The sequence below is a fragment of the Eutrigla gurnardus genome, assembly GCF_963514095.1.
Source record: "Eutrigla gurnardus genome assembly, chromosome: 1".
NCBI lineage: Eukaryota > Metazoa > Chordata > Actinopteri > Perciformes > Triglidae > Eutrigla > Eutrigla gurnardus.
In genome coordinates this window covers 28839608-28852296 of record NC_139915.1, presented here as the reverse complement: position 1 = coordinate 28852296, position 12689 = coordinate 28839608, and the positions used below count along the sequence as shown (strand labels likewise).

Sequence of the window (12689 nt, the reverse complement as noted above, 5' to 3'; positions counted from 1 at the left end):
AACATACATCCTCATGTATGTATGTTGTCATATCTAAGAGGGGGCACAACCGTGAAAGCTTTTACTGTAAGTCCTCAATACGGGTGCTTTCATACCTGTAGTTTGGTTCATTTGAAAAGTAATACTTTATTGCATGTTAGTTCTGGAGCGGTTCCAGTTCACGCCGACTTCCAATGAAGGGAAGGCAAGGCTATTTTATTTGTATAGCACCTTTCAACAACAGGGCAATTCAAAGTGCTTTACAAACACAAAAAACAAGCCAATAATTAAATAAAGTTTAAAATAAAAAAATAAATAATAATGAATTAAAAAAGTAAATTAAAAAAAATAATAAAAAATAAATAAATAAACGTGAGGTTATACGTCGATTGGAGAGTTTGGGTGTTTGTCATCAGGATCCACGACTGACAGACGTTTAAACAGCGCTTCATGTTTATACAGATTTAAAGAGATCAATTATAAGATATTTTCCTGAACAGATTTCCCTATCAGCAGATGGATTTATTCGTAGTTGAAATCATGTTCTAAACCACATATCTGCCATCAGAAAATCCTGTGGATGGTTCATCACCAGGGTTCATTTGACAGCTCTCAGACCAGCTCAAATGAAATCATAATACCCGGGCACAAATATAAACACCTAGACCAGTTAGAGGTCCTGCTAATTGTGTCTTACCTTTGAGTTCTGGACCTCCACGGTGAGGTTCTGAGGAGGAGCACTCGGTACTGTGAAACAAAACACACAAACAAACAAAGAAAAGAGTAGATTAGTTGGTAAATGAGTTGATAACTCATTTTTAAGTGCTTTTTCATCCTCTAACTTTTTTGAGTATTTGCTGCCTTTATTTGCATATGAGACGGTAAAAAACAACAATAATTAAGGTTTTGGATTGTTGGTATGAAAAAAAAAACAAGCAACTTCACATCATCACCTTAGGCTCTGGGAAATTTAGATGTTCTGTGTTTTTGACATTTTACAGACAAAAAGATGAATGGATTCATGTTGGAAATCATTTGCTCGTTAATTGCTCATAAAAACCATCGTTAGTCACGGCTCTAATCTACTGCAAAGTTACAGATGAAAACATCTTGTCAGATCTACATGTGTAGCATTATTTATATCCTCAACACGTATTTAGGGAACGTCCTGAACTAAAAGCTGACTTGTCTCTAAATCAACTGACCATCAGACAGCGTGCGAACAGTGATGTCATCAGTGGAGACGCCGGGGCCGTGCTTGTTGTTGGCCACCACACGGAAACTGTACTCGGTGTTCTTCTTCAGCCCCGTCATGGTGTACGACTGAGTATCCACGTCAACGTCCTGGAAGAGAGGCAGGGAAGAAGAGCAACAAAACCTTTAAGTCCGTGTCTTTAAAGTCTACAAATATAAATATTAAAGGGATAGAGTCGATGTTGTATGTATGAGGTCCGTAGTCTTCAGTAAACGGCGGCTGGCAGATCATTAGGGTGGAGAAGCAGCCAGGACTACATTGTTGTGGACGCCAACTTAAAAAATCCATATCAGTTTAAGTGTACGCTATATTAAGGATATTAACTTGCCATCAAACAACCCGATGGGGAACTGAAACTGTCATATCCATCTACGCTCTCACCAAACCACCAGACTCCAGTAATTTAACCTTTCAGAAGAAAGGCGTTGGGATCTTCTGCTGCCTCCATTAGATGGATTGTTTGTATTTGTATGTGCCTTTGGTGAATACAAATGAAGTCACAAAATAACACAAACAAACTGATGCAGGCAGCAATAGATGGTCTGCGAGCAGCAAAAACCTTCTAAATATAGTGTACACTTAAACCCATATTGATTTGGTTTTGTTGCTTCCCCCGTCCACGGAAGTACGCTGCTTTGCTTGTGTCTGACTGTGGATGCATACCTCATACAACCCATCTTCAAGACATCTAAACTATCCCTCTAAGTCACACATTTATGTATTCTCACATGTAACAAAATATATCTTTATCCAACGATGGTACAGTATGAAAATAGAGCAAATCATTTGAGGATTTCTCAGAATGTCGTTCAATTTTAATTTTGAACAAAACGCTTTAATTGAAACACGTTCCAATAGATTTACAACCCAAGCAATCTCTCAAATCTGTCAAAGCTGCACAATTTGACGCCTGCTTTCATCACACCAACATCGCTGCTTGTAATTCCGTGTAAAAAACGGCATCTTCCGCTGAGAATCAAATTATGCCGCCTGTGATCACGACTTTTTGCTTTACAAATTGGGCACGCCGGCACATGCCCAATTACTTACAGCTCATTTGCATTCAGCTGTCGGCTCGTGACATTTTGACTAAAAAGTGGAGACTTTGTGAACGTCTGATTTTGTTTCCAGATCGGCCCGATCACAGCCTCTGAACTCGGGGCGGCCGATCGGACGCGACCCCATCGCCCTGGAAGAAGCATCATAGGTTGTCCCCGACTTGCCCCATACCCTTTAATATTTCATCCCCTTTGAGCTCCACAGCCTCTCCGACTTCATCGCTGCTCCGTCCCTTCCCTTAACCTCTGTCTTTCTTTTCATCCCTCTCCACGTGAACATCTCTTGCCTTTTTCACCTCATCCCCAGCTCTCTTCTCCAGGGAGCTGAGGCATCATTACACGGTGCGCCGGCTGACGTTTCATCCATTATCATATTAAAGGCTTTTTAATGCCTCACTGGCTCGCACACTGCTACTGCTGGGCCTGACTCGATATCTAACTAGCTAAATTCCACTCTTGTGACAGAGTTAGACCTGCAGTGGAAAAAAAAAAGAGCTTTCTTTTTTTGCACAATGCGTGTTTTTGTGTGAGACAAAGTGTGTGGCCAAAAAGCAGCACAAAGAGTCGTTTGGCAAATGATTAGGAACTCCTTACCTCATCACAATTTATAATAGGTGATGCAGTCATATTCTTTTTTTATCTAATGAACCCTGCAGAAGCACGTGTCGGCTACATACGGGATTTCTCCTCTTACAAGGTTTGACAAGAACAGTAGTGAGACAATATGCAAACTGATTAACTGGCAAAACACAAGGTAATGTGAAAATATTACATATGTTTGATGGCCGACTCATTATCATTATTAATTTGTCCTTTAAAGCATTTTTGTTTATCAGAAGTTTATACACATTTTCATTTTCATCTAGTTACACATCTTTTTACGTTGTGTTTTATTTTCTTCTGAATCCGTTGTTCTGTGTGAAGCACGATTTAAAAAATTCACTCCTTCACTCTGGAGCGACTGTCACCAACCTGCTTCTGTTTAACATGACAGGTTCTGATTACAACCCAGAGAGCTGAGACGACCCCCTACCTGCTCGCTGCCAAAGCTTTTGTCCGTGTAGTACAACTTGTAGGTGAGCATCTCTCCGTTGCCGGTCACGGGTTTGTCCCAGCTCAGGGAGACGGAGGTCGGGCCGTTGGACACCGCCTGCAGGTTGGGAGCAGGGCCGGGCACTTGGACTGAAGCAGGAGAGCAGAAATTAGAAACAAGAAACGACCATGAGCATGTTTTGGTTGTTTCTCCATTTGTGATGTTGCATCTGGAAGACAGGAACTCAATTTAGCAAGCTGCCAAAAAACACATTTCCTGGCTACTTCAAAGCCACATTTCCCCAGTGTTAGCAAGAGCTGAGACCACAAGACGGCTCGGTCTGCTGCGGCTCTGTGGAGACCGAGCCGTCCCCTCTGGACTGGGCTGCCAGCCATGTTCGTTTTCCTTGTTATTCTCTTCACAAACAAACTGAAGGTGTGCCGCAACGGAAACATCAATGAGCATCTTTTGGTTCCATAAACACCGGCCACGAGCTTATATTCGGTAAGTTTATCTTATTGCATCTGGTTGGTGGGGATGGGGGGGGGGGGGGGGGGGGCAGGATTAGACAGAGGGAGTCCATTACAATGTGTCTGTGTATCAGCTCTACGTTTCACAAGATAAATAGAGAAGGGCAGAAATGTCAATGCAGAATGTTTAAGTAATGTGGGATACCATCTTAAATTAAACGCTGACTCAAATGTACGGAGTTTAACTTTACACTGCACCGTGTAGTGAAGATTACATCTTTAAGTAAGATCTGACAGCAAACAAACGAGAACATAAACACAGGATATATATAAATATATACATATATATATATTACTTTACATGCTCTGAGAACAGGGCTATTTCCACACTGTTCATCTGATGCAAATGCAAACACACTTGAATTAAAGCCGACAGTCAGCATGCTAGTCTGAGTAAATATTTAATTTCATATGCAGTTTGCTGGAGGACAGAGCTAACAACGACATATGTATCGCTGCCCTAACAAGTTGTGACTGCGGCGTACGCAGAACGTGTCACTAAGTATATGGATAGTGACACGTTCTTGTCGAGTGGCACGCTGGATTTAAAGGGAGGCGGTGACGATGAGGTTAAAGTGCTGACTGTCAGATGCAGATATACGTCTGCAATGTACACGCCTTGCATTTGCTGCCCGACAGAAGAAGGTCAGGTCAAAAGTTTAAGCTCCAATTCGTTGCATGTCCTGCCACTAAAAGTGAACACGGATGACAGAGATATACTGCACAGGTGAAGGCCGCCCCGGCCTGCTACCCCCACAGGTGTCTAGGCGCCTGCTGGCAGGCATTAACGTGCAGTGTGTGTGTGTGTGTGTGTGTGTATTTGTGTGTGTGTGGATCCGTCCGACCTCCAACCAAGGACACAGGTAGAGAAACGGCGGCTGACCAACAAAGTGACAGTGACGGAGCTGTAGCTGAGCCAAGAGGTGAGGGACTGGGAAACCCCCGTCACAGCACTTATGTGAAATGTGGGTGAGACTGTGTGATCTGGAGCAGCAGCCATGGGGGGGCTTACACACCCAAACACAAAGAGAAAGGAAGGAGGAGAAAACCGCCTTGTCCCCTTTCACTTCAGTCAAATCGTGTGTGTTCTCCGCTCAAAACATCCTAACGTGCTTCTGAAAGGCATCTCTGTCCAGACTAGATGAAGGGGAATGTTTCTAAAAACAAACTGGAATACTAATTTCAGACATTCCTTTCTCAGGTAGGCATGGTTTAAAGCAACACGCACACACAGAGGGATTATATAGTAAATGTTGGGGCATAAACAAGAAGAGGCTTTTAAGAAGAAAACGCTGCATTTCTCTGGTCTGCTGTCGGGTGGTCCGCCTTAACGCATAGACCTCTATGTGTGTGTGTGTGTGTGTGTGTGTGTGTGTGTGGTATCTCTGTTTGAAGTGAGCGTATGCCGTACGTGAGTGAATATTTGTTTGTGTGAATGTTTATTTGCACATTTGTGCGCTCCTTTTGAGTGCATCCTGTTTGCATCAGCGTGCCAGTGTGACCATGTTTCCAACACACTGGCTGGACGCTGCCTTTATGTTTACTGTCCTGTTTACCGAGCACATATAAATGAACATTTGTGTGTGTGTGTGTGTGTGTGTGTGTGTGTGTGTGTGTCTTTACCTTCAGCCTGGGTGGCCACTTTGAGTGCCGTGGAGCTCTCTCCCTGGCCGTTGCTGTTGTGGGCCACGACCCTGAAGCGATATTTGGTGTCTGGCATGAGGTTCTGGATGGTGACCTGCATCTCCCCCGGCCGGCTGGTATTCACCACTCGCTCCCTGTGTGAGACGACCATTGGAAAATTAACAGATAAAGCATTAAGCCTATTAAATGTCAGGGGAAAAAAGTCTCAAAGACATTCAATCAATGATGAAATAAACCTGAGAAAAACAGCAAATCCTCACATTTAATGAACTTGACTAAGGATGACCATATAAGCTCATCTACAGTAGAAACAGCAGTTAGATGGAGGCGAAACAGCATGTGCAACCCCACTGGTCTGTGTAAATAGAATTTGTACGCTCCACGCATTCGCACACAGAGTTATGTGTTCATTTGCATCTCAAGCTCTTTTTAACGCTTTTTATTTATTAGACCACTTGTGAAAATGACTTACAGCTATTACAGAGAAAACATAAAAAGTAGCCAAAAAACGCTGAGGAGAAAATCCTCTCAGCTTCTTAAATTTCCTCCTCAGTCATACACAGTAAATCCTATATACATGAAGCTGGGGGAAATTATTAAAGAGCCACTTAAGCAAAGTGTTTGAACTGAATTGTTTTGTTTACATTTCCAAAGGTAATCCTATGAGGAAGGAAGTTTGTTTTTAATTAATTATCACTTACTGCGATGATAAGTGCTTTAACTGCGTTAATTAGATATTGTCAGAGCGGTGTGAGCCTCCTGCACAGGAATGTATATATATATTAGCACTCCAGCACCAATGTGTGTATTAGTACCCTCCTGGCAGTACTACAGTTTAGAGTGCGTACCTGCTCGTGCCCTCCTGGCTGTAGAAAACGGAGAAGGTTAAGTCGTCTCCGTGGGGCTCGGCTGGAGGCCGCCAGGTCAGCTTGATGAAGCGGGTGGAAACCAGCGAAGCCACGACGTCCCGGGGGGCGGAGGGGGCGGGCCCCATTGGACTGGCTACACCTCCGGAGCCTGGCGTTACATGGTCAGTAGTGTTAGGAGTCAGTGAGGGGGGAGGGAAAGAGGGCAGGGGTACATCTTTGGGTTGGGAGGAGATGGGAGGAGGGCAGGGAGGGAGGGAGGGAGGACGGGTCGGGTGCAGCGAGACAGGGAGGGGGGAGGGAGACAGCGGCAGCGTAGGAGGGAGGGGGGAGAGAGGCGTCACGCAGAGGCGTCCCGAAGGAACGGGTCGAGGAGAGGAGTTGAAATGGAAATGACAGTGAAACGAAAGAAAGGAAGGAAACAAAAAAAGAAGAAAAAACAAAATAACAACAACGTAACAAAAAAAGCCTTTTGGCGTGACAAGGAACCACAGAAATCAAACACTTCTACTAGACTCACAAAGCTGACAAATAAAAGCACGATACAAGGGGGACTACACATGCACATCTACACACAGCTCTCTAATGTAAGGGGAGTGGGAACATTTAATCCTCATAGACGGCTTTCCTGCCAATCATTTAGAATTAAAAATGATTGACTTGTTTATGAACTTAAAAACTAGAGGTTGACTTTGTTGGGGGACAAAGCCAACTTCTAGACACTCAGATGCACACAAGAAAACCGTCTGTGGGTTCAGGGAATTCAACAGTTTTATTTATGGCAGTGAAACTCCTGAAAGCTAACCCGAACAAAGGTTTACACTGAAATCTAGATTCTCTCAACTAACACTCACAAACAGATGATGGGTTGTTTTTTTTAATACTTGAGTCTCCACATTCCACAGCCTCGCCACAGAAATGTTTGTGATTTCATTTGGTGGTTGTTTTTTTTTTATTTTCTTTTTTGGAGGAACAATCTGCGGTGGGACTCAGTGAGATCTGCTTTCCATTGGGCCGGCGAGTGGGCGAAACGAAACCATACGGAAAGAATGTCAGTCTGGATGACATTTCCATTTGTTTGCAGGTCAAGGAACCTGACTGGAGGGCGACGCTGGGATACGGAAAAGGAGGACGGTAAGTGTACTGTGCAAACGGCGTATTATTACTGGGAGAAAATTGTTTTGAAACACGACGCGGCTGCTGGCGTATTTGTCTGTCATGGCATGTGAACTAACCACTAAACCAGCTTTTCAATATTTGTTTACATTTCCAAATTCCGCAGAGTTGGCTGACTTTTGTGATTGCAGCGATACGAGGGGTTTGCTGATATTTGGTCCAGGTTCACTTTTCCGCTCTGACTCACTCACACACCCACCGGGATCAAAATCTGAAAGGTTTTTTAAGCATTAAATGAATATCACAGTGTTTTGGATGTATACTGTCATCCTTTGTGTGTGCACACCAAAAACACTCGTCTTCGGCATGTGACTCCTAAATGTGATCCGCACTCAGCATCTTGGATTTGAAATTAAACAACAGTGTATCTTTGATTTTAGGTTATTTGTACACCAAACCTAAAACAGTCAGTTCGTTACGTTTAAGGTTTGGTTGCAGAAGTCGATGTCTGGCTGAAGCTGCGGCTCAGAGGCCCTTGATATCTTCACTTTGTGCTTATTTCAGGGGATTTCTGCCTTCAGTCTGGTCTTCATCGTGTAAGATGCATTGGGGTCAGGTGACTGATGTGGCAAGTCAAGATTATTCCACTGGTTGGTCCTAAAGGAAAACATCTGTTTGCCTGCATGTATGTTTAAAAAAAGGGGCTTGAAGTGCTGCACTTCACTCAATATGGATGTCAATAACCTCAAAGACCCTTGAAGCTGGAAGTCAACACTTTGACCTCAAAACCACCATTTCGTTTCAAATCCAGATTGTTGGAATGGAGAGGAAAAAACAAAAAACAAAAGGGAAAACATATCATCGTCCTACAAACTCTCTGACTGTCGTGTAAATTTGGCAGATGCTTAACAACAGCCCTCATTTATAAAAGACAAACACAGCAGAAAGTAGAAGAAACAACAAGCTCGAGTGTCTCGCATTCATCATGAGGTTATCACGATGTCAGGCTTGAAGCCTGTTTGTTGATGAAGAAGCACTTCCTTCATTACCAAAACATCAACACGACCCGAGGAACCTGGTGGATTATATGATTATAGGCAGCAAATAAGGTCACAAATTAGTATTTGAGACAAAGTTCCACTCAAAATAAATATATTGATAAGATAAGACAGACCATGGGGGAGATTTAAAAATGCAGTCAACATGTTTAAAGAAATCCTGCTTCTTTACTTTGGATAAGCAGACCCAAAACCCGACTAACTAAACCGAACGTGTTGAGCAAAGACACGTGATTGGTGGAGAAGGGAGCGCTACCCAGAAGGCCCTAATCAGACCTTCAAGAAAAAACGTTGTAACACATTTTCTAAAGGATCTTTTACAAACTGGGCTGATTTCATTGAAAATCCTGAAAATGACTAAAGAAAAATGACTAACGACTAAAGACATCTTAGTCACCTGAAAGAAAAAAAACTTGATTAGTGAGCTAATTGACAAAGAGGGTGCAGCCCTACGTTCAATCATCATGAGGCAGATTGCTTTCAGTCCAGCTGGAAATCATTGCCCCTCTCAAGTTTGCTTTGAATTTCTACAGGCAAATTCAGCAAAAAAAAATAATTCAATAAGCGGGTCTGAGAACATTAGTTTAAATTATTGACATGAAGATAATGAACAATTCAGAACGTGTCACCCCTTTAGTTAGGAGGGATGTAAGGCTGTAGGAAGGTTGGATGGCGTGACCAAAAGGGCTTAACTGTACTCCTGTACAACCTCAGGCTCTGCTCCGGCTCAGACATGAGATAAGGAATATGGCCAGTGTGACATACAGCAAATAGCCAGACTTCCCTTTAAAAGCCCCGTTTCCTTCCCTTTAAATAAGAAAACAGCCTTAAATGTGTAACTATAGAAGCAGGACATGAGCCCATGTGTCCAAAATATGTTTCACGTTTTCCAGTTTTGCATCGTCTGATGTCGAGCCCTTCACTTTGGCTTCGTCGACTGAGCTGTAGAAGAATAATTTTCAAGAAAACGGGTAAAAATAATCCTGAAATCAGTATCAGACAAAGAGATACAGTAAAGCCTGGTTAGAAAGAAGTGCACATAGGAAAGGCAAATGACCACGGATGGATTTAACATCTTTACACACCTTGTCAGCTGTAGGTAATTGACATGCCGGGCAGTTTTCGGTGTCCTTCTGACAATCTGTCTTGTACATGCATGCCTAAAACTGTTACTGTAAGGAGCAGTCAGCCTCCCACTGCTGCTGCCAGCCTCTATTCATAGCTGATTAATAGTGCCATTAGTCTCTGTGCCAGAGGTAATGAATGGCTGGCATTACGGCTTAATGAGGAAGGTTACTCGAGATCTGCATAATAAATCTGGGAAGCCAATACGCAAAAAACAGTCAAGACAAAGACACGCATAGCAAAGCATTCATCTTAATATTCAATGCAAGCGGAGGCCGCTTCTGAAATTAAAAATAATAGGAGTAGCGCTAAAGTTCTGATTAGCGCCTCATAACTTTTATCTTGTGCTGCTAACTCCGTAATCCTTTGGCGTGTTCCCCTGCGAGTGTAGCAGGAAAGTTACGCCAAGTGGTTTTTTCTTCCTTCATCATCTGGTCTGAGAACACAGATAAGAGAGCCTACCTCGCTGCGCACCTCCACCAAGAGAGCAGAAATCTACTGAATGCAGATATCTACTAGCAGCACCCACAGCACTGGAAGTACAGATAGCCTTTTTTTTCAGAGGGAAATCAGCAGGCCATGTCAGCTCGTACAAAAATGGATTTTCTCAGAACTAGTTTCCATGTCTAATGTGCTCTCTAATGATGACTACATAAGAGACAGATCCAGCACAATGCTCGTGGTCCATTACTGAGTCGCCACTTTTATCCGCCATAGAATGAAGTGAGCATGAATGAATGTACTCAAAAGAAAAAGGAAAACTCAACACAAAGCAGGCTGTCGATTAAAAGTGAATGTCTTTGTCACGCCTCATACAAACATGCAACAATCGCAGGATGAGAATCTGAAAATGTGGGCAGCGTATCTCCGGGCTTGTGGTTGAAATGCACGAAGACAAAAGAACGCATCCTTTCATTACTATGCAAAGGTAATGTAAGCAACAACAGAAGGCTTCTCGCGGGTAAATGTGGTGGAAAAACGCTCGGCTCCTGAGAACAACTGCTGACAAATATGACTGCTTTCTCCCCCCCCCCCGTGCAATCTCGTTCCCCTCGCTCTCCTTCAAGATAGGACTGAAAATGAACAAGGCTGACAGCTCATGACATCCGAGCAGCTCCTTAATGCACCGACAAAGGAAAGTGAGTCAGAAAGAGGAGATAAATGTTTCAAGTGAAGACGAAGTGAGAGGTGAAGAGAGAAATGTGGGAGTGCGAGAAAAAGGCTGACCAAGCGGGAGGAGGAGGAGGAGGAGGGTGTTTCGTTGTCTTCGTTTCCACATGACTAACTTGTCGAGAACAATAATAAACCCAATTTTTAACACTTACAAAATGCTTTACAAGCAATGCAACAATACATGAAAAGCAACACTATAAAGAATACAAATGCAAGGCATTCATCAGATAAAGGATGAAAGTGCTCTGTGCACGAGAGGAAATAATTAAGTCCCTGCTAATTTCACTGCGGCAGCAGCTTGTTAAGAAAAGAAGAATTGATTTTTGGACCTTTCCTGCACCTTGTAATGTGTACACCTCATCGCCGGCCGAGGGGGGGAAGCTGACGGAGATGCAGGTGGGGGAACATTCCCTCTCGTTGTGATAATCAGTATCTCAAACCTCACACAGGCTCAAACTGACGAGGCGTTTCAACTCGCTGACATCATCAAAAAAGAAAAAAAATCTTCGTGCATCTCACCAAACTTCAAGCAGCACCTTCCCCTCCACATCCAACCCCCCGCCTATATTTTTTCAGGGCACATTCACTACGATCGAAAAAATGCTTGAAATCTGGCACGTTCCCTAGAAGAGAATTTTTTTCATTCATTAAAAGAAATACATGGCAATCCCCAAAAAATGAATGTTGTCCTCATTAAGTCTTCAGTGGTGGAGAATGTTTTTTTTTTGTTCTGAAAACAATCTTTAGGTGATGAAGATGCTGATAGTGGGGCCAGAGGGGACGCATCAAAGTCAGGCAAATTAATGAGAAATAACTTCATACGGAATATTGAAAAATGAGACTTTGAGCTTTTAATGTTGCTGCCAGCTAACACGACTGCATGCTTCACATCGCAGGAAGTGTGTCGGTCAACATTCTGATGAAGAAGCAGCTTCTCTGCCTGAATAGGCACAGACCCTAAACGCTGCTATAGAGGGTCTGGAGGGCCACAGATGTGTTTATGTCCCCCACACTCCCTCAACGCTGCCGTGGTAGCGGGACAAAGTGAGACGTGAGAGAGCCCATCTGATAGATCCATGGGCCTCCTGGATGCCGTGTGGTGACACAGAAAATCCTTTAGAAGGATGGAGGGGGTTGTTTACTTCCAAGGACTGTCTATCTATCCATCAGGCGGCTAAAACCTCAGAAAGCCTGCGTGTGTTCTTGTTTATCAACTCGAAAAAGCCGTCTCTTTGAAACCTTGCAGCGATTTCCTCTTAAATGGCGAGAGTTTGTTCAATTTTACGTTCATCTTGCTTTTTCGCATCCAAAAATCAACATTCTCACATTCCCTGTGGGCCTACATCAACAAGGAGGAGGCATTTGTATGGGGGTATGTTTTGGATGAGATGATGGTTGGTCTCTGTTTGCACCCACTCTAGGCCCCTTTGGCAATTTACTTTCTGGTAATTTTGTTTTTCATAAATAAAAAGTGACAATCCCTGCTCTGGGTTCTCCAAATAAACATTAAGCGGAGGGATGGAACGTGTGGGAATGTGTAAAATGCTGTATATACTCTACTGAGGCCAAGAAAAACAGAGGATCTCAACACGTAGGGGAAAACCAAACAGCCCTATTTCCAAATGACGGCGGTAATTGAATGGGGTCGGGTGCATCAATAATTAATCATCCACTGTGTGTACATACAGCGTCCCTCCACCATCAAACACGTGTACCCCCTTGATCTGCGAGCCACTGGTGAGTTAATTTGGGTGTGATTGCTTTGTTCCCCTGGACGCCTCTGCTTCAACACACACACACACACACACACACACAGTTGCAGAAACATGCACGATCATAGGCAAACAGCTGC

At 43.4% G+C, this 12689-nt stretch overlaps 1 protein-coding gene across 15 annotated transcripts in view; it reads right to left on the bottom strand.

Moving 5' to 3' along the window:
• The window catches only part of neo1a (neogenin 1a), a 150931-nt gene that overhangs the window by 22034 nt on the left and 116208 nt on the right, over positions 1-12689 (bottom strand). For 13 of the 15 annotated variants that reach the window (XM_084007566.1, XM_084007568.1, XM_084007563.1 and 10 more), the window contains exons 8-12: positions 6348-6582; positions 5479-5633; positions 3326-3474; positions 1185-1323; positions 677-726 (exon numbers count right to left, since the gene is read on the bottom strand). In XM_084007566.1, the coding sequence (XP_083863692.1) occupies positions 677-726; positions 1185-1323; positions 3326-3474; positions 5479-5633; positions 6348-6582 (728 nt within the window). The remainder of the gene's footprint in view (positions 1-676; positions 727-1184; positions 1324-3325; positions 3475-5478; positions 5634-6347; positions 6583-12689) is intronic. The other 2 variants (XM_084007571.1, XM_084007560.1) reach the window with 1 other exon arrangement.